Consider the following 27392-nt stretch of genomic DNA (forward strand, 5'->3'; position numbering starts at 1 on the left):
GAAAGTTATGAACTTTACCCAATGTTAACATATAGTATTGGTTATTTGAAAGTATACAGACGTTTTCAGGGGAGATTTTTCCTGGTAGTGGGAGGGGGTGGGTCGGGGGTTATGTGGGAGGATCTTTCCATGAAGGAAGTTTTCATGGGGGAAGAGATATTGCTATGAAGGGGACGCCGGACTTCCCATCATTATTTAAAAAAAGATCAGAAAAATAATATAAAAAAACAAGTATTTCAACTGCAACATCGAAACTTTAAACGAACAGAAAATATTACATATATAATTGGGTTCACCCCGTAGTCAATGCCTCGCTCTTTAAGCCAAAGATTTTTTAGTACTTTCATAAGAGCTATTTATTCTAATTAACGGCCTTTGTGATTAAGCGGTCATTTTTGAAGAATTGGAACAAAATTCGAACTTTAGCTGAAAGAGCAAGGTAATGATTTGGGGGTGAACCCACTAACATACATATTAAAAATATATAAATATAGAAGTTCGTTGAGTAAGTTAATTCGTAAGATACGTATATTTATTACTAATAAAAATGTTCGTAAATAAAATTTAACAAGTTTTGAGCAAACTATTTAACTAAATAAAAGTAAATTAATATGAAAATTTTGTTTTAATTATTCATGTACGGTGAGCCAAGATCAAAACCTGCATTTATTCAAAAACGTTCAAAAATTAAATAAAAAAAACAAGTTTTTTAAACTGAAAGTAAGGAGCGACATTAAAACTTAAAACGAACAGAAATTATTCCGTATATGAAAGGGACTGTCCCCTCCTCAACGCCTCGCTCTTTACGCTGAAGTTTGACTCTGTCTCACAACTATTTTTTAAAACAACAAAAAACTTTAGCGTAAAGAGCGAGGCGTTGAGGAGGGGACAGTCCCTTTCATATACGGAATAATTTCTGTTCGTTTTAAGTTTTAATGTCGCTCCTTACTTTCAGTTTAAAAAACTTTTTTTTTTTAATAAATAAAAAAGATCATGGCAGCGTTGTTTCTACATTAAATTTTAATCAAAAACAAACGTAGATTAATTTAAAAAAACAAAATTATTACTTTACAGCCTATCTAATATATATTAATAAAACTATTACAAATAAACCAACTAATTATGTTTCCCTAGACTTTTAGGACTATAGAAAACTAGCGCTTTACCGAAAACACAAAATAATATAGAAGTTTTGGTACAGTAAAAGTAAACCAACTTAGAACATTTTTTACAAAATTAAAATATTATCAATCCCTTTTAGGATCAACCCCTTTTAAGATAAAACAAAAATTCATTTTAGGACTGTTTTTTTTTCGTTTAATTTTGTATCACTTCTGCACATTGACTCAGCTCAATGACTGGCTCTCGTTTTGGTTCTGAAAAGGACATGTCATGATTAGCTTGTAGACAAATTCGAAGTAAAGCAATCTTGATATTATTAGACTATACACTAGCTATAGAATTTTATTATAGCTTGAGATTCACTGTTGATAAGAGAGAAATATCCGGATTTCGAGAGTTTATATTATACCTTACTTGATCTTCATTTCAAGTTATACTAAAGCATATTTCTTACAATTTAATATTGTTTATTATTCACAATTAGTATTATAGCTGGCGAGACCAAAATGCTACCTGATAAATCAATCCAATATCTCTGTATGCTGTTCAATTACTTTTCAGTTATTAAAAAAATATTTACTTTTACACTTATGTTTTTAAGATAATTTTAATTGTATACTGAAAGCTACTGATGTCAAAACTGGTGTAAGACTATGAAAAGCTTCATAGATTCATTTTTTTTTGTCTGGCTACATATTCACTTTTGACTCCCGAATCAATATTCCTGTTTTTTATACTTGACTTTTGTGTTTTCAGTAAAGCGCTAGTGTTCTATAATCCTAGAAACATAGGGAAACATAATTAGTTGGTTTATTTGTACTAGTTTTACTGATATATATTAGATAGGATGTAAAGTAATAATTTTTGTCCGTTTTAAGTTTCAACTTCACTCCTTACTTCCTTTGGAATTACTTTTTTTTTAAATTAATAACACAATAAAATAAATCTGCTGTGAATGAGTGTCGACTAAACCATTTGTTGTTTATCGAAAGCGCATCACAGCTCAGTGAAATGATGCATATATGATTCCGTCTATATCGGTGGTTCTTAAAGGGTTACTTACTGGGTGCAATGAAGCACACTGAAAGCCTGGACATAAAACATGATCCATAAACCATGAGACAGCAAGAGTAGGTCGAGGGGTATGAGTGCTGCAACACACGTATTCTAAAACAGGGCAAATGTCGTTTTTTCTAAAGTCTTGTCCCTCATTTTGATATTCTTGGCTGTTGGTCTGTCCAATGATGCAGCAAAATGGTGTGTCTATGTTGCTCCCCATCATATACATACCCCACCACCTACAATTTTTTCTCTTTTTAAATGTTCGGGAGTGGTGATTGAGAGTCAAAACGATCCAAACAAAAACAAATACGAAGTTGCGGTACAAAAATTTGTATTTTAGCAGTTAGAAGCCTGAAGTTTCAATTGAGAGTAGAAACTGGTGCCGCGCCGATGAGGGAAGACCGGCGGCGGAGCCAAGAACAGCAGCGGTGGCACGCCGCTGCTTAAATTTACAAATTTAAAAAACCACAGCTTAAATTTACAAATTTACTTTCTCTACTCATTGACAGTGCACTTTCATAGGATACTTCACCTAGTAGCTGCTGGTAGCAACCAAACTGTCATATTCTTGTAAAAGTCTCTCACCTCCCTTCATACTCCCTTTTGTATTTTTTGAAGCAGCCATATAATGTTCTATAAGATCCGTCTCTGCTTTAAATAAAAAAAAAAATTAACTTTTTGACATCCCTGCTTTTAATAAAAAAAATTCAAGACATTATCATTTAAATATAATACTTCCCAAACCCACCCCCCTTGGGATACCCCCGTGATATGATACCGTCTCTGTTTTAAATTAAAACAATAATTAACTTTTTGGCATCCCTGCTTTAAAAAATAAATAAATTTGAGATATTATCATTTAGATATAATACCTCCCTAACTCCCCCTCCTTCTGGATACCACCTTGATAGAATACCGTCTCTACTTTAAATTAAAAAAACAACTTTTTGGCTTCCCTGCTTTCAATGAAAAAAAATTCAAGGTACTATCACTTAAATGTAATAACTCCCTATGCCCCCCTCTCTGGATACCAATCTTGATATGATACCGTCTCTGCTTTAAATAAAATAAAAATAATCAACTTATTGGCATCCCTGCTTTAAAAAAAATCGATATTATTATCATTTAAATATGATAGCTCTCTACCCCCCACTCGATACCACCATGGTAGGATACTGTCTCTGCTTTAAATTTGAAAAAATAATTAACTTTTTGGCATCCTTGCTTTCAATAAAAAAATCGAGATATTATCATTTAAATGTAATACCGCCCAACCCCCTTCCCCTCTGGATACCACCTTGATAGGATACCGTCTCAGCTTTACATTAAAAGAAAATAGTTTACTTAATAATTAACTAGGTCACTACATGGTTCAAACAAACGCGAGAAATAACGTTAAACAGCTTAGTGTTTCTTGAAAAAAAAATTTAAGGGTATGAGTGAAGATGTACAATGACAACAACAAAAACGTCGAAATTATTCAGATATACCTCAAATTATTGGAAAACTGAGTCATAGATTCGTCGTGGCATTCAATAAGATCCAAAGAATCTAAATAAAAGGGAGCACACACAAAAGCCAAATTAGGCCAGTAGCCTTTGAGAAATCTCAAAATATCCAAGACAATGAACAAGTTCTAATGGGGGGGCCCTGGGTCTATCAAAATATATCAATTAGTTCCCAGGGAATTTGATATCATATTTCTTCCGTCTCCACTTTAAATGAAAAATAATTTATCAATTTGGCATCCCTGCTTTCAGTAAACAAAAAATGAGGTATTATCATTTTAAAATGATAGCCCTCTATCCCCCCCCCTCATAGGCAACAATTTACAATTTTTATGAATCATAATTTTGGGGTAGCTTCCTTTTCAATCTTTAATTCCCCAACCTTGTATATAGCTTAGTTTATAGCTAAATTTTGTCTCAATAGAAGACTTTTTTTTTGGGGGGGGGGTGGTGAAATTTTTCAGAAAGAAGATTGTGTTTTCTTGAATCTATCAGGTGTTCAACAATTGTGTATTAAACATTTGAAAAATCTTATCAAAAACAGCAAAAGAAAACAAAATTCTGCAAACTTGCGATTCAGCTGTAGAAACAATCTGTCGACTATCAATTTCAAAAATCAACTAAAGCTGTATAGTAGTAAATAGGTTCTATTTAACTTAAAAATAAAATTCTTGACTACAAATGATATAAGAAATAACAATTCGGAAACTGCATTCGAAATGATTTAATTTCATTTCCTAAAGATGATACTTTTTATCTCAACATATGACAACTGAATATATTGCAATTGCATCTGTTTGGTTTTTATGCAAAGTAACAAAAGAGACGAAAAGTACCGAATAAGAGAGTAGTGAAGAATTATGATATGCAAAATAATATTTGGCAGGGAATGTCACTGGTGATAAATCGCTAGGGGTGGCCCCGGGATTGGGTGATTTTCGGGGATTCGGGGAACCAAATTATTTTCGGGGTAACGCATAGATTTTCGGGGAAATACCCTAAAATTTGGGGATAGTGCAAGCCCTGCTTGATTCTAATCAGGAAAATCGAAATGCTAAACCACACGAGAAAGAAAAGATCCGACTTTGCGGTTGACGCAATAAAGCATTGCCGCAAAATTAATTCAAAGTCAGCCAAACACCACCGCCTCTGCCAGCGGTGGCGCACCTACAGCGCGCCGGCGGCGTTGCAACACTTTGGTGGCGGTCAACCGGGCCTCACGTTGGTGGTGTTCGGTCGATCCACCGGCGCGGCGCCGGGGTCTAACTGAAAGGCACTTGGATATACAAAATTTGAAAAAAAATTTCCTGCACAATTGGATCACTTTCGGGAGGGGGTCCCTTTTTCAGAAAGAAATAATGTAAGAAAAAAACAAAAAAAAAACACGCATAAACAGCTTCCACAAAAAAAATATCAGGTTTTTGCATTTAATAGATTGCAGCCTTCGAAGCAGCGCTCTTAGACATGCTAAATAATTTTACAGTTTAGTCTTCGTCGAGACCATCCAAGTTCTTGGACATGTTTCCCCTCTTTTGAAACATTTATGCAAGTTCTCTTACGCTAGCAACTTTTTATAGGTAATTTTAAGGTTAATAAATTTGTCATATTTGGAATACAGCTAAAAGTAAATTCTTTTGATGTCTTTTATATCAATAGTCCCATACTTTAAGTTCTCAGATACTTTTGAAAAGGGTATAATTTGTTACCACAAACTGTTTGAGAAGGTATACCATGCCCAATTTTCTACTAAAACTTATCTATGAGTAGTATAGGCCCAATTATTTTAAACACATGCCATCCCCAGATTTTATACACATGCCCTACCATGATTTTAACCGCAAGCCCTGTTTATATGACACACTGGATTCCTGTTTCAAGTGCATCCATGTTTTAAACGCATGCCCTGTTTCCTTGGGAGCCAGCAGGTGTTATTTCAATGTTAACACTTCGGCAAGACACACCCTCGCATTTTAAACAAAACCCTATTGTAAACGGACCCTGTTTTAAAGGGACCCGCAATATGACCGGCCAGCAGGTATGTGTTACGTCACAGGAGTGACTAGGAGATGCAGTGTATGTTACGTCAGTATTTACATTGGGAAGACATGCCTCCCAAAATACAACCGGTCCTTGTTTTAAATGCTCAGCAGGTGTTACACCACATGACAAACCCCCGGATTTTAAAGGCATCACTGTTTTAAGGGCATTCCTGCCCCTAGTTTTAAAGTCATCCCTACACAAACGGCCAGCAGGTGCATGTTACGTTAATATTTACATTTGGAAGACATGCGCTTGTAGTTTTAAACGCATCCCTGTTTTCAACGCATGTCCTATCCTAGTTTTAAAGGCACCCGGGGATTTCTGAGACGCCATGGAAGGCACACCCCTGGATTCCGACACCATGCCTTGTTTCAAGCGGACAACAGGTGTTACATAAATTTTTACATTCGGTTGCCATGTAATCAAGGAGGCACACTTGTGCCTCTTTAAAGAGGGGACCCACCACAATGTTAAGCGATTTCCGGTCCTAGCGGTCGTAGAGAGACAACAGTGATTGTATTTTGTAGCCCAATCTCCAACTAAGAAACGTGCAAAATTTCACCCCCTCCAACTTTATCTTTATGGGTAAAAGTGGGCCGAAAGTTTCGACCCTCCGACCACAGCCCGCCTTTAACGTTGTCCGATCGGGCTGACATTTAGAGGTTAAGCTTTCCTATGGCCCTGGAGCTTATCATCGAAATTTCAGCTCAATCTGATCACTCCTTCCCTGTTTTCCAAAAAACAAATATAGCCACTTAATGTTCATTTCTCTTTTTTTTATCAGCCACGCCTACAAGCCACAGTTGGCAATGAATCCGGGTGAATGAGGACTCATTCGAACCGGAATTCTACCCAGCAGGGTCTTTTGATATTTTCAGACCGAAAAAATTGTCACCCGAATTTACATTTACGAAAAACCTCGTTTTCCTATAATAGCCCATGTTAATTTTTCCCGCCACAGCCCCCCTTTAACGTTGTCTGATCAGGCTGAAATTTAAAGGTTAAGCTTTCCTGGGGCCTGGAAGCTTATCCTCAAAATTTCAGCTCAATCCGATCATTCCTTCCCTGTATTCCAAAAACCAAATATCAAGTATTGTGGGGATTTGCTTCCGTCAAAAATAGATTGCAGAGACTAAAAATAATGTAACGAGTGTCTCTGTGGTACAGTGGTCGCTATTCCTGACTGTCAGACGGAAGACCCGGTTTCGATTCCCCGTCAGAGAAAATTTTTTATACATTGAATTTAAAGTTCAAAAAAGAAACTCAGTTTCTTTTTTAAATCCAATCTATTAAATTCTTCGGTTCAACAGACGTCTCCAGAAGAATATCACAGTCGGCCTTCAGCTTACAGGTAAGTCTCCACTGCTTTGATAACATGCCGTATATCCGCATGCTCGAAGAAAAGTTGAAAAAAGAAAATCTTCCTGTGCATTTGATTTGAGTATTCAGGAATTAAAAGCCGTAATACAAAAATCTTCAAGAGCGGGGGTTTGGGGGGCGGCAGCCCCCTAGCTTTAACTTCTGATACGATCAGCTAACAGTTAGTCAAGCAATAATAAGTAATAAACTGTACAAAAACGTGCAGAAACTATTTGAAAAAACCACGTTTTCTAAAGAGATAAAGAGGCTGAGTAACAAGTTCGAACCTTAAAACGTACAAAGATTAGGAGGTACAGTTGGGGGGCTGCCGCCCCCAAACCCCTCGCTTTTGCAGTCTTTAAACAAAAAAAAACAAGTTTTTTAAACTGAAAGTAAGGAGCGACATTAAAACTTAAAACGAACAGAAATTATTCCGTATATGAAAGGGGCTCTGCCGTCCTCAACGCCTTGCTCTTTACGCTAAAGTTTTTATTGTTTAAAAAGAAGAGTTGTGAGAAGTCAAACTTTAGCGTAAAGAGCGAGGCGTTGAGGAGGGCACAGCCCCTTTCATATACGGTACGGAATAATTTCTGTTCGTTTTAAGTTTTAATGTCGCTCCTTACTTTCAGTTTAAAAAACTTTTTTTTTTATTTAAAGGCTGCAAAAGCTGGGGGTTTGGGGGGCGGCAGCCGCCCAACTGTACCTCCTAATCCCTGTACGTTTTAAGGTTCGAACTTGTTACTCAGCCTCTTTAACTCTTTAGAAAACGTAGTTTTTTTCAAATAATTAGAGTTGAAGGCAATGTAATCGCACGTGACTTGATATATTTATTGAAGGTGATGTAATCTTACGTGACTCAGTAGATTTAATCGTCAGGACTTAATGACGGCACACACCCAGGTGTTCTGTATTGGCAGCGCACACGTGGGATCTTACATAATGACATCACCAGGCAGAGGAATTTTATTAGGACATTTCAAGACGTTTCAGGACATCTCAAGGGTTTTTTTTCTTTCAAGGTTTCTTTTATTTATTTCTTTCAAAGCGTTTTTTTCTTTAGTTCAATATGTTTTTTTTTCAGTTCTTACGTAATGAGGAATGTTTTTAGATGACGCATTGTCATGCGAACTGTTTCTTCAGAATCAATGCCCCCCCCGTTTTTAACTGAGGAGGACACAAACAAGGGTTGTTATATAACACTTTTTTGAGACTTTATTTTTCTTTAAATGCTTTTTTCTCAAAGGATAATGATATTCTAACGATCTTTCTTTTCATTAGGACTCGAAAGACCGATTTCCATCCAATAGAACAACGCCTTAATCAACTCGTCCATGAAACCCTTTCCAATACTCTGTTCCGTGGATATATTAAAGGAAATGACCACTTCCACGCAATAAAAATCCCCATGGTCCAATCGATAAAATAAAGTTTGATTGTTTTCCATGACTATAATAATTGAGGCGAAGAGGGGAAAATCGATTACTAGAAATTGCACCTGCTTGGTAAGTAATGCTTTTAGAAGGGTATAATACACCCAGACATAGCGATTCTTCACTTCTTAGCGATAGGATCCTAGCATTTTGGAGGGTCTGTCTTAGAGACTTTCTAGAGATGTTTTCTTAGAGAATGAAATAAACCTGCTCAAAACATAAGAAAATACTCCTTCTTAGAGAATGCTTAGAAATGTTTTCTTAGAGAATGATCCAAGTTTGTCAAAAACAAAGGAAAATGATGCAGAAGACATTTGACTTAATTCCATGTTTTATTAAGTTTTTCCTTGATATTAGTTTCTCCAGTTCCGAGCCTGTGACACTGAATCGTTGACACACGGTACCAAGCAACCATTATCGTACATATGGCATTTTTCGGGGCATTTCCAGCAAAAATATTCATTTACACTAGAATTGATCCTTTAAACTTGATGAAAAACCCCCATTACCCTTTCTTCTGATGACTCCTTGAAATTGAGGCCAGCGTGGCACAATGTACCACCCCCCACAACATCCTTAGAGGGGAAAATTATCACACTTAAGGTTTTTCGACCTTTTTTCTCTCAAAAATAAATTTTGTAAATTAAAAAGTGACTATTGTTTTTTATTTGAACAGCAGGACTTGGCATTTCATTGCTGGAATTTGATGTTACAGGGTAATTCTAAGCCTGTGAGAGTGAATGATTGACACACGGCACCCTCTAGCAGGCATTATTGCACATATGGTATTTTTCGGGGCATTTTTGCAGCAAAAATATTCACTTATACAAGAATCCATTGTTTAAACTTAATGAAAAAAAAACCATTAGCGTTTCTTCTGATGACTCTTAACGATTGAGACCAGCATGTCACAATGTACCACCCCCAACGAAACCCTCTTGGGGGCAAATTGTCACATCTAAAGATTTTTCAACCTTTTCTTCTCTCAAAAATAAATTTTGTAAACTAAAAAATGACCATTATTTTTTATTTGAATAACGGGACTTGACATTTCATTGCTAGAATGTGATGTTTCATGATTATTCCGAGCTTGTGATACTCAATGGTTGACACAAGGCACCTTCTAGCAGGCATTATAGCACATACGGCATTTTCAGGGGCATTTTTGAACAAAAATATTCATTTACACTAGAATCGATCGTTTAAAATTAATGAAAAAAAAAAATACCCATTAGTGTTTCTTCTGATGACTCCCAACAATTGAGACCAGCATGCCAAAATGTACCACCCTCGAAGACACCCTCTGGGAGGAAAATTATCACACATAACGGTTTATCAACCTTCTTTCTCTCAAAAATAAATTTTGTAAACTAAAAACTGACTATTGTTTTATTTGAGCAGCAGGACGTGACATTTCATTGCTAGAATTTGGTGTTCCGGGGTAATTCTGAGCCTGTGACAGTGAATGGTTGACATATGGCACCTTCTAGCAGGCATTATTGCACATATGGTATTTTCGGGGGCGTTTTCCAGCAAAAATATTAATTTACACTATAATCGATTGTTTAAACTTAATGAAAAAACCCACTAGTGTTTCTTCTGATGACTCCTAACAATTGAATCCTGCATGCCACAATGTAACACCCCCCCCCCCCAATGACACCCTTTGGGGGGGCAAATTATCACATATAAGGATTTTTCAACCTTTTTTCTCTCAAAAATAAATTTTGTAAACTAAAAAATAACCATTATTTCTTATTTGAACAGCGGGACTTGACATTTCTTTGGTAGAATGTGATGTTTCATGATAATTCCGAGCCTGTGATTCTCAATGGTTGACATAAGGCACCTTCTATCTGGCATTATCGCACATATGGCATTTTCAGGGCATTTTCGAGCAAAAATATTCATTTACACTAAAATTGATCGTTTAAACTTAATGAAAAAAAAAAACCATTAGTGTTTCTTCTGATGACTCCTAACAATTGAGGCCAGCATGGCACAATGTACCACCCCCAACAACACCCTCTGGAAGGGGGGCAAGTTACAAAACATAAGGATTTTTCAACCTTTTTCTCTCAAAAATAAATTTGGTAAACCAAAAAAATGACCATTGTTTTTAATTGGACAGTGGAAGCTTACCATTTCATTGCTAGAATGTGATGTTTCATGATAATTCCGAGCCGTGATACTCAATGGTTGAAACAAGGCACCTTCTAGATGGCATTATCGCAGATATGTTATTTTCAGGGGCATTTCGAGCAAATATCTTCATTTACACTAGAATCGATCGTTTAAACTTAATGAAAAAAAAAAAAAACATTTGTGTTTCTTCTGATGACTCCTAATAATTGAGGCCAGCATGCCAAAATGTACTACCCTGACGACACCCTCTGGGGGGAAAAATTATCACACATAACGGTTTATCAACCTTCTTTCTCTCAAAAATAAATTTTGTAAACTAAAAAATGACAATTGTTTTTTATTTGAACAGCAGGACTTGGCATTTCATTGCTAGAATTTGGTGTTCCAGGGTAATTCTGAGCCTGTGACAGTGAATGGTTGACATATGGCACCTTCTAGCAGGCATTATTTTACATATGGTATTTTCGGGGGCGTTTTCCAGCAAAAATATTAATTTACACTATAATCGATTGTTTAAACTTAATGAAAAAACCCACTAGTGTTTCTTCTGATGACTCCTAACAATTGAGTCCAGCATGCCACAATATAACACCCCCCCCCTAATGACACCCTTTGGGGGGGGGCACATTATCACATATAAGAATTTTTCAACCTTTTTTCTCTCAAAAATAAATTTTGTAAACTAAAAAATAACCATTATTTCTTATTTGAACAGCGGGACTTGACATTTCTTTGGTAGAATGTGATGTTTCATGATAATTCCGAGCCTGTGATACTCAATGGTTGACACAAGGCACTTTCTAGCAGGCATTATCGCACATATGGCATTTTCAGGGGCATTTTCCAGCAAAAATATTCATTTATACTATAATCGATTGTTTAAACTTAATGAAAAAACCCACTAGTGTTTCTTCTGATGACTCCTAATAATTGAGTCCTGCATGCCACAATGTAACACCCCCCCCCCCAATGACACCCTATGGGAGGCAAATTACCACAGAAAAGGGTTTTTCAACCTTTTTTCTCTCAAAAATGAGTTTTATAAACTAAAAATGAGCATTATTTCTTATTTGAACAGCGGGACTTGAATTTCATTGCTAGAATGTGATGTTTCATGATAATTCCGAGCCTGTGATACTCAATGGTTGACATAAGGCACCTTCTAGCAGGCATTATTGCACATATGGCCTTTTCAGGGGCATTTGCGAGCAAAAATTTTCATTTACACTAAAATCAATCCTTTAAAACTTAATGTAAAACCCTTATTAGCGTTTCTTATGATGACTACTAGAAATTTAGGCCTACGTGGCACAATGTACCACCCCGACGACACTCTCTAGGGGGAAAATTATCACACATAAGGTTTCTCAACCTTTTCTCTCTCAAAAATAAATTTTGTAAACTAAAAACTGACAATTGTTTTTTATTTTAACAGCAGGATTTGACGTTTCATTGCTAGAATTTGATGTTCCAGGGTAATTCTGAGCCTGTGACAGTGAATGGTTGACATATGGCACCTTCTAGCAGGCATTATTTTACATATGGTATTTTCGGGGGCGTTTTCCAGCAAAAATATTAATTTACACTATAATCGATTGTTTAAACTTAATGAAAAAACCCACTAGTGTTTCTTCTGATGACTCCTAACAATTGAGTCCTGCATGCCACAATATAAACCCCCCCCCCAATGACACCCTTTGGGGGGAGGGGAGCAAATTATCACATATAAGGATTTTTCAACCTTTTTTCTCTCAAAAATCAATTTTGTAGACTAAAGAATGACCATTATTTCTTATTTGAACAGCGGGACTTGACATTTCATTGGTAGAATGTGATGTTTCATGATAATTCCGAGCCTGTGATTCTCAATGGATGACATAAGGCACCTTCTAGCAGGCATTATCGCACATATGGCATTTTCAGGGCATTTTCGAGCAAAAATATTCATTTACACACTAGAATCGATCGTTTAAACTTAATGAAAAAAAAAAACCATTAGTGTTTCTTCTGATGACTCCTAACAATTGAGTCCAGCATACCACAATGTACCACCCCTGACGACACTCTCTGGGGGGCAAATTATAACATATAAGGATTTTTCAACCTTTTTCTCTCAAAAATAAATTTGGTAAACTAAAAAATTACCATTGTTTTTAATTGGACAGTGGAAGCTTACCATTTCATTGCTAGAATGTGATGTTTCATGATAATTCTGAGCCGGGATACTCAATGGTTGAAACAAGGCACCTTCTAGCAGGCATTATCGCAGATATGGCATTTTCAGGGGCATTTCGAGCAAATATATTCATTTACACTAGAATCGATCGTTTAAACTTAATGAAAAAAAAACCATTTGTGTTTCTTCTGATGACTCCTAACAATTGAGGCCAGTGTGCCAAAATGTACCACCCTGACGACACCCTCTGGGGGGAAAAATTATCACACATAAGGTTTCTCAAAATTTTCTCTCTCAAAAATAAATTTTGTAAACTAAAAACTGACAATCGTTTTTTTATTTTAACAGCAGGATTTGACGTTTCATTGCTAGAATTTGGTGTTCCAGGGTAATTCTGAGCCTGTGACAGTGAATGGTTGACATATGGCACCTTCTAGCAGGCATTATTTTACATATGGTATTTTCGGGGGCGTTTTCCAGCAAAAATATTAATTTACACTATAATCGATTGTTTAAACTTAATGAAAAAACCCACTAGTGTTTCTTCTGATGACTCCTAACAATTGAGTCCTGCATGCCACAATATAACACCCCCCCCCAATGACACCCTTTGGGGGGGGGGCAAATTATCACATATAAGAATTTTTCCACCTTTTTTCTCTCAAAAATCAATTTTGTAGACTAAAGAATGACCATTATTTCTTATTTGAACAGCGGGACTTGACATTTCTTTGGTAGAATGTGATGTTTCATGATAATTCCGAGCCTGTGATTCTCAATGGTTGACATAAGGCACCTTCTATCTGGCATTATCGCACATATGGCATTTTCAGGGCATTTTCGAGCAAAAATATTCATTTACACACTAGAATCGATCGTTTAAAATTAATGAAAAAAAAAAACCATTAGTGTTTCTTCTGATGACTCCTAGCAATTGAGGCCTGCGTGGCACAATGTACCACCCCTAGCAACACCCTTTGGGGGGCAAATTACCGCATATAAGGATTATTCAAACTTTTTCTCTCAAAAATAAATTTTGTAAACTAAAAAATGACCATTGTTTTTAATTGGACAGCGGAAGCTTACCATTTCATTGCTAGAATGTGATGTTTCATGATAATTCCGAGCCGTGATACTCAATGGTTGAAACAAGGCACCTTCTAGCAGGCATTATCGCAGATATGGCATTTTCAGGGGCATTTCGAGCAAATATATTCATTTACACTAGAATCGATCGTTTAAACTTAATAAAAAAAAACCATTTGTGTTTCTTCTGATGACTCCTAATAATTGAGGCCAGTGTGCCAAAATGTACCACCCTGACGACACCCTCTGGGGGGAAAAATTATCACAGATAAGGTTTCTCAACCTTTTCTCTCTCAAAAATAAATTTTGTAAACTAAAAACTGACAATTGTTTTTTATTTTAACAGCAGGATTTGACGTTTCATTGCTAGAATTTTGTTTTCCAGGGTAATTCTGAGCCTGTGACAGTGAATGGTTGATATATGGCACCTTCTAGCAGGCATTATTGCACATATGGTATTTTCGGGGGCGTTTTTCAGCAAAAATATTCATTTATACTATAATCGATTGTTTAAACTTAATGAAAAAACCCACTAGTGTTTCTTCTGATGACTCCTAACAATTGAGTCCTGCATGCCACAATGTAACACCCCCCCCCCCCAATGACACCCTCTGGGGGACAAATTATCACATATAAGGATTTTTCAACTTTTTTTCTCTCAAAAATCAATTTTGTAAACTAAAGAATGACCATTATTTCTTATTTGAACAGCGGGACTTGAATTTCATTGCTAGAATGTGATGTTTCATGATAATTCCGAGCCTGTGATACTGAATGGTTGACAAATGGCACCTTCGAGCAGGCATTATTGCATTTATGGACATTTTAGGGGCATTTTCGAGCAAAAATATTCATTTACACTAGAACTAATCGTTTAAACTTAATGAAAAAAAAAACCATTAGTGTTTCTTCTGATGACTCCTAACAATTGAGGCCAGCATGCCAAAATGTACCACCCCGACGACACTCTCTAGGGGGAAAATTATCACACATAACGGTTTATCAACCTTCTTTCTCTCAAAAATAAATTTTGTAAACTAAAAACTGACAATTGTTTTTTATTTTAACAGCAGGATTTGACGTTTCATTGCTAGAATTTTGTTTTCCAGGGTAATTCTGAGCCTGTGACAGTGAATGGTTGACACATGGCACCTTCTAGCAGGCATTATCGCACATATGGCATTTTCGGGGACGTTTTCCAGCAAATATAATCATTTACACTAGAACCGATTGTTTAAACTTAATGAAAAAAAACACTAGTGTTTCTTCTGATGACTCCTAGCAATTGAGTCCAGCATGCCACAATGTAACACCCCCCCCCCCCCAATGACACCCTTTGGGGGGGCAAATTATCACACATAATGGTTTTTCAACCTTTTTTCTCAACAATAAATTTTATTAACTAAAAAATAACCATTATTTCTTATTTGAACAGCGGGACTTGACATTTCATTGCTAGAATGTGATGTTTCATGATAATTCCGAGCCTGTGATACTCAATGGTTGACACAAGGCACTTTCTAGCAGACAGTATCGCACATATGGCATTTTCAAGGGCCATTTTCGAGCAAAAATATTCATTTACAATAGAATTGATCGCTTAAACTTAATGAAAATAAACCCATTAGTGTTTTTCATGATGTCTCCTAACAATTAAGGCCAGCATGGCACAATATACCACCCCCGACGATTCCCTCTGGGGGGCAAATTATGACATATAAGGATTTTTCAACCTTTTTCTCTCAAAAATAAATTTTGTAAACTAAAAAATGACCATTGTTTTTAATTGGACAGCGGAAGCCAACCATTTCATTGTGGATTGTAATGTTCTATGATGATTCCGAGCCTTTGACACTGAATGGTTGACAAACGGCACCCTCTAGAAGACACACACATATGGCATTTTCGGGGGAATTTTCCAGCAAATATATTCATTTACACTAAAATTGGTCCTTTAAACTGAATAAAAAAAAAAACACCATTAGAGTTTCTTCTGATAAATCCTAGCAATTGGGGCCAGCGTGGCACAATGGACCACCTCTTACGACACCCTCTGGGGGGCAAACTATCACATATAAGGGTTTTCAACTTTTTTTCTCTCAAAAATAAAATTTTTTAAATAAAAAATGACCAGTTTTTTTTTATTTGAACAGTGGGACTTGACATTTCATTGATTGAATGTGATACTCCGAGGCAGTTCTCGCCAATGAGAATTTGAAACTTTTCTTGAACGAGCCTACTCCTTATTTCCCCTGGTTATAAAAATTGACAGCATGATGGAACCCTGCAACTCCCATCCTCATCATTTTAAGCATTTCCTAATGTCTGATAACCCCAATGGATACGTTTTCTATTGCTAGTTTTCTCCAACAATTCCCAACATGTGCCCCACTATTACAGCTATAAGGCACCCTCCGACATCACATCATTGCCCCTACGAAATTTTCCGATATTTCTTGTTAAAAATTACGCATTCAATCCAGGGGTTCAAGTTTCACGAGCCAACCCTTTTCATAATGCTCCTCGAGACATCTCATACCACCATGTCGTTATGTGCTTTCCCCCTTTGACACACATGGGACATCCCGTTATCACCTCTAGAGCATTTTCAGCTATTTCCCTGCAGAAATACCCTTTTACACTAGAATTGATCGTTTGAACTTAACGAAAAACCCTCAATAATGCCTCTTCTGATGACTCCTGCCAGTTCAGGCCAGTGTGACACAACTTACCCCCTTGCCCCCTATGATACCCTCCAGCGAATATCCTAAGAAATTACAAATTCTACTTACAAAAATACAAAATATTTGTTACAAAAGAAAAATGATGCTTACAAAACAAAAATATAACATAAAAAATCACAAATTCTTCTTACCCCCCAGCGATTTTTTTCATGTCAACTATTTCTCTTCTTTGAAAAATTTAAATCGTGTTGGAATTTTTTTCTTTTCCTTGGAACTTAGGGAGTGCTGGCTTTTGTTCGTGAAACTTGTTACATGTTGATTTTTCTCTTCGTGAAACTCTTCGTGCATTGATTTTTTTCTTTGTGAAACTGATTTTATTCATGCAAATGGTCACGTGCTGATTTATGTTCGTTGAACTTGTTGAAAACTGATTTTATCCTCCTAAAACTTGTTGCATGATTATATTTCTCTTTGCGAAACTCGTACATTGATTTTTCTCCTTGCGAAGCTGATTTTTCTCATGGAACTTGATGCCTGCTGATTTTTGTTCATGGAGCTTGTCACGTGCTGATTTTGTTTCTGTTTGTGAAACTTATTGATTTTTTTATTTTTTCTCTTCATGAAACTTATACATTGATTTTTTTCCTCGTGAAACTGATTTTATTCATGGAATTTATTGAATGCTTATTTTTGTTCGTGGTACTTGTTGCTTGCTGATTTTTTGTTCATGAAACTTGTCTTTTCGTGAAACTGGTACATTGATTTTCTCCACGTGAAACTGATTTTATTCAGGAAACTTTTTGCATACCAATTTTTGTTTTTGAAACTTGTTACATGTTGATTTTTCTATTCATGAAATATGTACATTGACTTTTCTCCTCGTGAAACTGATTTTATTCTTGGAACTTGTTGCTTACTGATCTTTTTTTGTTCTTGGAACTTGTTGCATGCTGATTTTTTTTGTTCGTGAAGGTTACATGTTGATTTTTTCTTCGTGAAACTTGTACATTGATTTCTTTCTTCGTAAAACTGATTTTCTTCATGGAACTTCCTGCAAACTGATTTTTGTTTGAAGAAATTGTTGAATGCTGATTTTTGTTCGTAGAATTTGTTGCATGTTGATTTTTTTTCTCTTTGTGAAACTTGAACATTGATTTTTTCTCCGAGTGAAACTGATTTTAGTCCATGGAACTTTTTTCCTGCTTATTTTTGTTCATGGAAATTTTTGCGTGATGATTTTTGTTCGTGAAAATTGTACATTGATTTTTTCCCTCATGAAATTGATTTTGTTCATGAAACTCGATGTGTGCTAATTTTTGTTCACGAAACATAATTTATCATGATATTCTAGTCAATGCTAATCAATGCTAATCAATGTACTTGTTTCACAAAGAGAAAAAAATAACATGCAACAAGTTTTACGATTAAAAATCAGCAGGCACAAAGTTCCTTGAACAAAAACCAGCATACAGCTTGTTCCATAAAGAAAATCAGTTTAACAAGGAGAAAAATCAATGTACTAGTCTCACGAAGAAAAAATCAACATTTAACCTTCACGAACAAAAAAATCAGCATGCAACTAGTTCCATGAAGAAAATCAGTTTCACGAGGAGAAGAGTCAATGTACATGTTTCACGAAGAGAAAAATCAACATGTGAAAAATTTCACAAACAAAAATCAGCCTGCAACAGGTTCCAAAAACAAAAATCGGCACGCAACAAGTTCCCTGAATAAAATCACTTTCACGTGGAGAAAAAGCAATGTACAAGTTTCACGAAGATAAAAATCAATATGTGACAAGTTTTACGAACAAAAAATCAGCATGTAACAAGTTCCAGGAACAAAAATAAGCATGCAATAAGTTCCATGAATAAAATCAGTTTCACGAGAAGAGAAATCAAGGTATAAGTTTCGTGAAGAAGAAAAAACATGCGACAAGTTTCACAATCAAAAATATAATCAGCACGTAACAAGTTCCACGAACAAAAATCATAAGTCATCAAATTCCAAGAGTAAAATAAGTTTCACAAGGAGACAAATCAATGTACGAGTTTTACGAAGAGAAATATCATCATGCAACAACATATCATCAGCACTCTACAAGTTCAACGAAAACTAACCAGCATGTGACCATTTCCATGAACAAAATCAGTTTCGCGAGGAGAAAAATCTATGTACAAATTTCAAAAAGAGAAAAATCTACGCGTAAAATGTTTCACGACGAAAAATCTGCACGCAAAATTTGCAAGAAAAAAAGTCAGCAAGCAACAAGTTCCTTGAACAAAAACAATCAGCATGCAACAAGTTACATGAAGAAAATCAGTTTTACGAGGAGAAAAAATCAATGTACAAGTTTCACGAAGACAAAACTCAACATGTAACAAGTTTCACGAAGAAAAATTAGCATGCGACAAGTTTCTCGAACAAAACAAGCATATAACATGTTTCATGAACAAAATCAGTTTCACGAGGAGGTAAATCAATGCAAATGTTTTACAAAGAGAAAAATCAGCAAGCAACGAGTTCCAAAAACATAAATCATGATGCACCAAGGACCTTGAGCAAAATCAGTTTCACTAGGAGAAAAATCAATGTACATGTTTTGTAAAGAGAAAAATCAACATGAAATAAGCTTCACGGAAAAAAATCAGCACGCAACAAGCTCAAAAAACAGAAAATAAGCATACAATAAGTTTTATGAACAAAATAAGTTTCGTGACGAGAAAAAAATCAATGCACATGTTTCACAAAGAGAAAACTCAACATGTAACAAGTTTCACGAACAAAAATTAGTACGCAAAAAGTTCCAAGAACAAAAAAGTTTGCAGGCAACAAGTTCCATGAACAAAATCCGTTTCACGAGGATATAAATCAATGTACGAGTTTCACGAAGATAAGAAATCAACATGTAACAAGTTTCACAAATAAAAATCAGCATTTCAGAAGTTCCACGAACTTAAATCATTATGCAACAAGTTCCACGTGCAAAATCAGTTTCGTGAAGAGAAAAATCCATGTGTACATTGATCAATGTGTACATCGTGAAGTTTTACGATGAGAATAATCAGCACGCAACAAGTTCCACAAACGGAAAACAAACATGCAATAAGTTACCTGAAAAAATCAGTTTCACAGTGAGTAAATTAAGTGTAGAAGTTTCACAAAGAAAAAAACAACACACAACAAGTTTCAAAAACAAAAACCAGCACGCAACATGGTTCCAAGAACAAAGTCAGCGGACTATAACTTTCATGAGCAAATCAGTTTCACGAGGAAAAAACCAATGTTCGAGTTTCACGAAGATAAAAAATCCACATACAACAAGTTCCACGAACAAAGTTAAGCATGCAAAAAGTTTCTTGAATAAAATCAGTTTCACGAGAAGAAAAATCAATGTATAAGTTTCGTGAAGAGAAAAAAAACAACATACAACAAGTTTCACAACAAAACAAAATCAGCACGTAACAAGTTCCACGAACAAAAATCAGCAGCCATCAATTTCCAAGAGTAAAATCAGTTTCACAAGGAGAAAATCAAAGTACGAGTTTCACGAAGAGAAATATCATCATGCAACAACATGTCATCAGCACTCAACAAGTTCAACGAAAATTAACCAGCACGTGACCATTTCCATGAATAAAATTAGTTTTGCTTGGACGAAAATCAATGTACAAGTTTCAAAAAGAGAAAAATTAATACGTAACATGTTTCACAAACAAAAATCTGCACGCAAAAAGTTGGAAAAAAACAAAATTCAGCAAGCAGCAAGTTCCATAAAACAAAAACAATCAGCACTCAGCAAGATACATGAAGAAAATCAGTTTTAAGAGGAGAAAAAATCAATGTACACGTTTCACGAAGACAAAACTCAACAAGTAACAAGTTTCACGAAGAAAAATTAGCATGCGACAAGTTTCACGAACAAAACCAGCATATAACATGTTTCATGAACAAAATTAGTTTCATGAGGAGATAAATCAATGTACATGTTTCACAAAGAGAAAAATCAGCATGCAACAAGTTCCAAAAACACAAATCATCAAGCAACAAGGACCTTGAGCAAAATCAGTTTCACTAGGAGAAAAATCAATGTAAAAGTTTCGCAGAGAGAAAAATCAACATGCAATAATTTCCATGAACAAAAATCAGCACGCAACAAGTTCCACAAACAGAAAATAAGCATTTAATAAGTTCCATGAACAAAATAAGGTTCGTGACGAGAAAAAAAAAAAATCAATGTACATGTTTCACAAAGAGAAAACTCAACATGTAACAAGTTTCACGAACAACAATTAGCACGCAAGTTCCAAGAACAAAAAACTTGCAGGCAACAAGTTCCATGAACAAAATCAGTTTAACGAGGAGATAAATCAATCTACGAGTTTCAAGAAGATAATAAATCAACATGTAACAAGTGTCAAAAACAAAAATCAGCATTCCACAAGCTCTAAATCATGCAACAAGTTCTACGAACAAAATCACTTTTGTGAGGAGAAAAATCAATGTACAAGTTTCAAAAAGAGAAAAATCAACTCGTAACATGTTTGACGAATAAAAAAACTTTACTTAAAGTTGCAAGAAAAAAAAGTCAGCAAGCAACAAGTTCCATGAACAAAAACAATCAGCACGCATCAAGTTACATGAAGAAAATCAGTTTTACGAGGAGAAAAAATCAATTTACACGTTTCAAGAAGACAAAACTCAACATGCAACAAGTTTCACGAAGAAAAATTAGCATGCGACAAGTTTCACGAACAAGATCAGCATATAACATGTTTCATGAACAAAATTAGTTTCACGAGGAGATAAATCAATGTTATTATAAATAACATTATAAATATATTGATAAATCAATAAAAAGAGAAAAATCAGCATGAAACAAGTTCCAAAAACATAAATCATCATGCAATAAGGACCTTGAGCAAAATCAGTTTTACTAGGAGAAAAATCAATGTACAAGTTTGGCAAAGAAAAAAATCAACGTGCAATAAGTTCCACAAACAGAAAATAAGCATGTAGTAAGTTCCATGAACAAAATAAGTTTCTTGACGAGAAAAAAATCAATGTACATGTTTCACAAAAAGAAAACTCAACATGTAACAAGTTTCACGAACAAAAATTAACAAGTAACAAGTTCCAAGAACTCAAAATTTTGCAGGCAAAAAGTTCCAGGAACAAAATCAGTTTCACGAGGATATCAAACAATGTTAGAGTTTCACGAAGATAAGAAATCAACATGTAACAAGTTTCAAAAACAAAAATCAGCATTGCACAAGTTCCACGAACATAAATCAGCATGCAATAAGTTGCACAAATGGAAAACAAGCATGCAATAAGTTACATGAACAAATTCAGTTTCACAGTGAGTAAATTAAGTGTACAAGTTTCAAAAAGAAAAAAAAATCAACATACAACAAGTTTCAGGAACAAAAAACCAGCACGCAACATGGTTCCACGAACAAAATCAGCAGGCAACAAGTTTCATGAACAAAATCAGTTTCACGAGGAAAAAAATCAATGTGCGAGTTTCACTACTACTACTTCTACTAACAACTCACCGCAGCACCAAGTCACCTGAGGCCAAAACAGCTACGCACGCTCCTCCTCCATCCCGCTCTATTCAATGCCTCCCTTTTTACGCCCGCCCCTGAAGTTCCCATTTCCTTTAAATCTTTCTTTATGACGTCCTCCCACCCAAACGAGGACGACCTGCTTTCTGTTTAGCCCTAGACGTTTGGCCGAAAAGAAAAATCTTCGGCAATCTGTCATCCTTCATCCGCACCACGTGCCCTAGCCACCTTAACCTTTCTTTCATTATAGCCCTAGAGAGCGGCATTGAACCACATTTTTCGTATAGCCTATTGTTTGAAATACGGTCAGTCAGCCAGATATCCAGAACAATCATTAAGCAATTTCTCTGGAAAACATGCAGTAAATCTTCATCCGCTTTTCGGAGCACCCATGCTTCGGAGCAATATTTGACCACTGTCATCACTGTAGCTTCTAATATTCTAATCTTGGTTTGCAGACTTAATTTTCTATTCTTCCAAACTTTTTTTAACTAAGAAAAAACACCCTGAGCCTTGGCTATTCTACTTTTGACATCTTCGCTGCTCCAACCATCTTTACTAATAATACTACCAAGGTAAGTGAAGCTGTCCACCTGATCAATCTTTTCATTACCAAACTTCACCTTTTCATCTTCACTTATTCCTAGCCTTAGTGACTTAGTCTTTTTAACATTAATTTTAAAACCTATTCTAGCACCCTGTACTTGAAAAAATCCTCTAAAATTTCATTCATTTTGCTCACACTTTCATCTAGGATGCTTAAATCATCAGCATAATCTAAGTCCAGGAGACCTTTTTACTCCCCGTTTAATTCCGTGGTCTCCCATTGCCTTTCCTGTGCTCCTTAAGACAAAGTCCATCAAAATAATCCATATAAAAGGGGAAGGAACACAACCCTGCTTAACTCCTGATTTAATACAAAACCAGCTGCTAACCTCATTTCCTAACTTAACCGCAGCAGTGTTATTCTCGTACATAATACTAATCACTTTAATGTATTTGTCTGGTATACCAAGCAAGGATAAAACCTTTACTAAAGCTCTTCTATCAACAGAATGAAACGCTTGCTCATAATCTATAAAACTGAGGACCAAAGGTGTTTGAAAACTCAGGCACTTCTCAATTATTAACCTAAGAGTGAAAATTAGGTTGACACATCCTTTATCTTGTCTAAAACCGCACTGTTCTTCTCTTAAAACTTTATCTACTGTATCTCTCATTCTAAACAGTATCATGTTACTAAGTTATTAGCTACCTACAGAAACCTGACAGACCCCTCGATAAAAACCATACTGTCTTTTATCACCTTTCTTATAAATGCACTTAACTGTGGTTTTTCTACAGTAGTTCCGTACCTTCCCTTTTTCTGAAACTATAGTCATAATCTTCAGTAACTTATTTCTAACCTCAGAGCCACCATATGTAAGAAACTCATTTACCACCCTATCTGGGCCCCTTCTGAAGCCTATTGCTGATTCTAGGTTGGAGCAAAGGGCTAGCTAAGCTGGGAAATTTCCAAGGCGGTGGTGGGCATCCAGGCAATGAGGCTTGACCCTCCGTCCCTAGGCAGCATAGGAAATCCGCTAGAGCACCTCAAAGTGGGGGTGGGGTGTAAACATCACTGAGCTCAACGCCGAGCAAGGTGATGGCCAACGCGCTTCAGGTGACCGCAAGACTGGGGAACTTGTGGTGTACCTTATCCCCAAGAAACGCTCAATGATGATGGACAAATATGATGATGAAAAGTTTGGCTATGGCATCCCCAGTATTATGCGATGCGACGAGAATGGCACTCTGGTCGAAAAGTATGCTAGCTACCGTCCTATCAAGAGGACAAGGCCTGAATATCGGCTGCTGGAACCTATGCTCGATTAAATGTTCATTGACACAAGCTTTTGTAGCTGATGATTTTTATCTTTATAACCTTGATATTCTGTCCGTTTCTGAGACGAGACTAAATGGACCTAACATCTTGACCCTTGAATCCTCGGCTGGGAAGGCGGTCTCTTTTTATAACTTGGGACCATTAGATGGATCTGGCCGAGCAGGAGTAGGTATCATGTTGTCCCCCAAAGCAGTTACTGGGCTCACCGAATATCTGAGAGAATTGTACGGGCAAGAATTAAAGGTCGTACGAACAATCAAACTGTACTTAGCGTTTACGCCCCAATAAGAGATGCCACTCAACAGCAAAAAGATCAGTTTTACAGTGACCTGCAGACAGTCATTGATAAGATTCCCCGGAAAGATATCCTCCTAATTGGAGGCGACTTCAATGCAAAAATCGGCAGAAAGCTGAATAACTCGGAACATGCGATCGGCAAGCACGGCCTCGGAGACAGGTGTACAAATGGAAACAGGCTTTTGCTGTTCGCAATGCAGAACAATCTCGCTGTGGCTAACACCTGGTTTAGGCACAAGCCGTGTCTTACGTATACACGGGAATCCCGCGATGGAAGAGTAAAGGCCCAAATAGATTATCTCCTTGTATCCCAACGATGGAAGTCCATGGTGTTGGACTCAAGAGTGCACAGAGGTGCTGACACGGGATCGAAAAATGGATCTGACTAATTTGTGCTAAAGACAAGGCTAAAGTATAGACTTAGCTCAAGGAAGACTGCTATGCCGAGCCAGAAAATAGACGTGTCGAAGCTGAAAGTATATGAGTACCGAGGAGCATTTGTCCTTGAACTCTCAAACCGCTTCGCTGTCGTTCAAGATGACACTGAGGAGGCAATCCTGACTGATCAGTGCCCCAAGATAAAGATTGAGAATAAATGGAGCAAATTCAAGGACCACATCAATGAAGCTGCCTCAAACATACTTGGGTTTGTCAAGCGTAAAACCAAGAAATGGATCTCAAAATAGACAATCAAACTCTCTGCCAAGAAAAAAGAAATGACCAACAAGAAGTCCCCCACATACAAAGCGCTACGACAAGAATGTCACAAAGCAGCAAGAGCTGACAAAAAAGGCTACTGGTCTAATATTGCCAGTGATATAGAAAGAGCCGCATCAAGGAACGATACACGAAAACTCTATCAGATACTTGGAGAATGCACTGGGAAGAAGAAGCAAACTACCATCCCCTCGCTTAAGGCGAACGATGAGAAAATACTCATAAGCAGCGAGGAACGTATCAAAAGATGGCGAGTTCATTTCCAAGAGCTATTGAGAACAGGAGACAATAGTAATCGAAACCTACCACTTACAGCACTGCAGAACCCCCTGCACAGCCAGGCTTATGAAAATGTATGTACGGACCCACCCACCAGGGATGAAGTAATTAAGGCGATCCAAGTTTTGAAATACCATAAAAGCCCAGGAATAGATGGGATTCCTGCCGAGTTACTGAAAGCTCTCCCCGAGGTGGTGGTGGATGGACTTCATAGCGTGATAATCGAAGGCTGGAACAATGAACACATCCCAGATGACTGGAAGACCTCAATAATTGTCCCTATCTTCAAAAACGGAGACCGAATGGACTACAAAAACTACCGAGGTATATCCCTTATCCCGATTGCTGCCAAGCTGTCCGCAGTCATACTTTTAAATAGATTCAGAAACACCAGAAATAACTGGACAAGACCCAACCAAGCAGGATTCAGGCCGGGTATGGGTTGCTATGACCATATTTTTAGCCAGCAACAGATCCCTGAACACCAGTTTAAACACCAGCAGGAAACAATCCAAATCTTCATAGACTTCATTGCTGCGTTTCATTCGGTCCATCGTGATGCAATATGGGAGGCAATGAGAGAGGACAGTGTACCTCAGAAGATCATCAATCAGCTCATGGCATACTATGCTGGAACAAAGGCCTGGGTAAGAGTCGATGGCGATCTTTCAGATCTGGTCCTGATCGAGGAAGTTGTACGTCAAGGCTGTGTCCTTTCACCAACTTCGTTCAACTTCGTCATCGATTGGATCCTCAGGGTCTTGGAAAATTATAAAGGTGTTGCAGTGAGCCCGTCCTTCTCCGTCACAGATCTTGACTATGCTGACGATGTGGACATGCTTGCTGAATCTGTTGCAGAAGCCCAGGCTATGATAAATGACGTGGCAGTTAAGGCACTTTCGACTGGTCTCCAAATAAGCCTACCAAAAACAAATCCATGCGAACAGATGGGATGGATGAAACCCCTGTGACCCTAAACGGTAATCAGATAGAGGAAGTCCAGTCGTTCAAATACCTCGGATCGATTGTAAACTCTGCCGGCGAATCTTCAGAAGAAATCCAAAGTCGCATATCGTCAGCCTGGCGTGTCTTCCTTCAATTACGGGACTATCTCTGGAAGCGGAGTGAAATATCGCTACGCACAAAGCTCCGAGTGTAGGAAGCTATGGTTCTCTCTGTCCTTTTCTGTGGATGTGAAACGTGGTCACTTAAAGCATCCAAAGCTTTGAGCTTTAATATATTCAACCACAAATGCCTGCGCTATATCCTGGGTATCCGCCTCTCAGATAGAATCTCGAATGAAGAAGTAAGGAGAAGATGTGGGAATTGCCCACTTGTCTCTGACATTGTTAAGCATAAGAGACTGAGATGATTTGGCCACACAATACGCAGATCAAATGACCATATAAAAAAAATGCCTCAAATGTCTACCACAACCGGCATGGAAGAAGAGGGCAGGAGGCCAAAAGAAGATGTGGCTAGCAACAGTTAAGTCTGATCTGGAGCCAATCGTTGGATTCCGAAAATACAGCCGTCGCTGGGATCGCCAGTGGCTGGAAATGGTGGAGCCTGCCACCCTCGAGCGAAACCTATGGAAGGAGACATGTCGTCATCTGCTGGGCACCACGATGAGTCTGGATGCGGCCTGAACGTGCAACAAGTACAAGAAAGTTCAAGTAAGTACAGTACCTGGAACCTTGTTGTTTTTTAGTTCTTTTAGTACTGTCGCTAATTCCTCCTCACAAAACAAATCTTCCTTCCCATCCAAGGTATCACAAAATTTTTCATTTTCCTCTATATCTCTTCCTTCAACTCTATCTCGGTTAAGCAAATTTTTCAAAATGTTCGGCCCATCTCTCTTTAGTTTTTTCCTTATCGCTAATTGCGGCCCCATTCTTATCTTAAACTGGGCCAAGTCCGGATTGACTACTCCCTCCCAATTTGGTAACACGCCAGTACAATATTTTACTATTATGCCGACTAGCTGCATCTTCCAGATCCTCGGCAATTTTATCCATGGCCTCCATTTCAC

General features: G+C 37.0%; 1 protein-coding gene across 1 annotated transcript; it reads left to right on the forward strand.

The window, feature by feature from the left end:
* The first annotated feature begins 23901 nt into the window (after positions 1-23901).
* On the forward strand, positions 23902-24753 carry LOC148950766 (protein CFDP2-like). The gene is made up of 2 exons (XM_089091941.1): positions 23902-23987; positions 24339-24753. Exons 1-2 carry the CDS (start codon positions 23902-23904, stop codon positions 24751-24753), a joined length of 501 nt encoding a protein of 166 aa, XP_088948067.1.
* Positions 24754-27392: the final 2639 nt, after the last annotated feature.

Source organism: Artemia sp. Qi Xiang Cuo, chromosome 7 (genome assembly GCF_049724085.1).
Source record: "Artemia sp. Qi Xiang Cuo chromosome 7, ASM4972408v1, whole genome shotgun sequence".
NCBI classification, from domain to species: domain Eukaryota; kingdom Metazoa; phylum Arthropoda; class Branchiopoda; order Anostraca; family Artemiidae; genus Artemia; species Artemia sp. Qi Xiang Cuo.

Bases quoted from the DNA above. Each gene is read 5' to 3' on its own strand.
- LOC148950766 (XM_089091941.1), top strand. From the start codon at position 23,902: ATGATGGACAAATATGATGATGAAAAGTTTGGCTATGGCATCCCCAGT. The intron at 23,988-24,338 runs GTATGCTAGCTA...AACTGTACTTAG, and splicing joins AATGGCACTCTGGTCGAAAA to CGTTTACGCCCCAATAAGAG.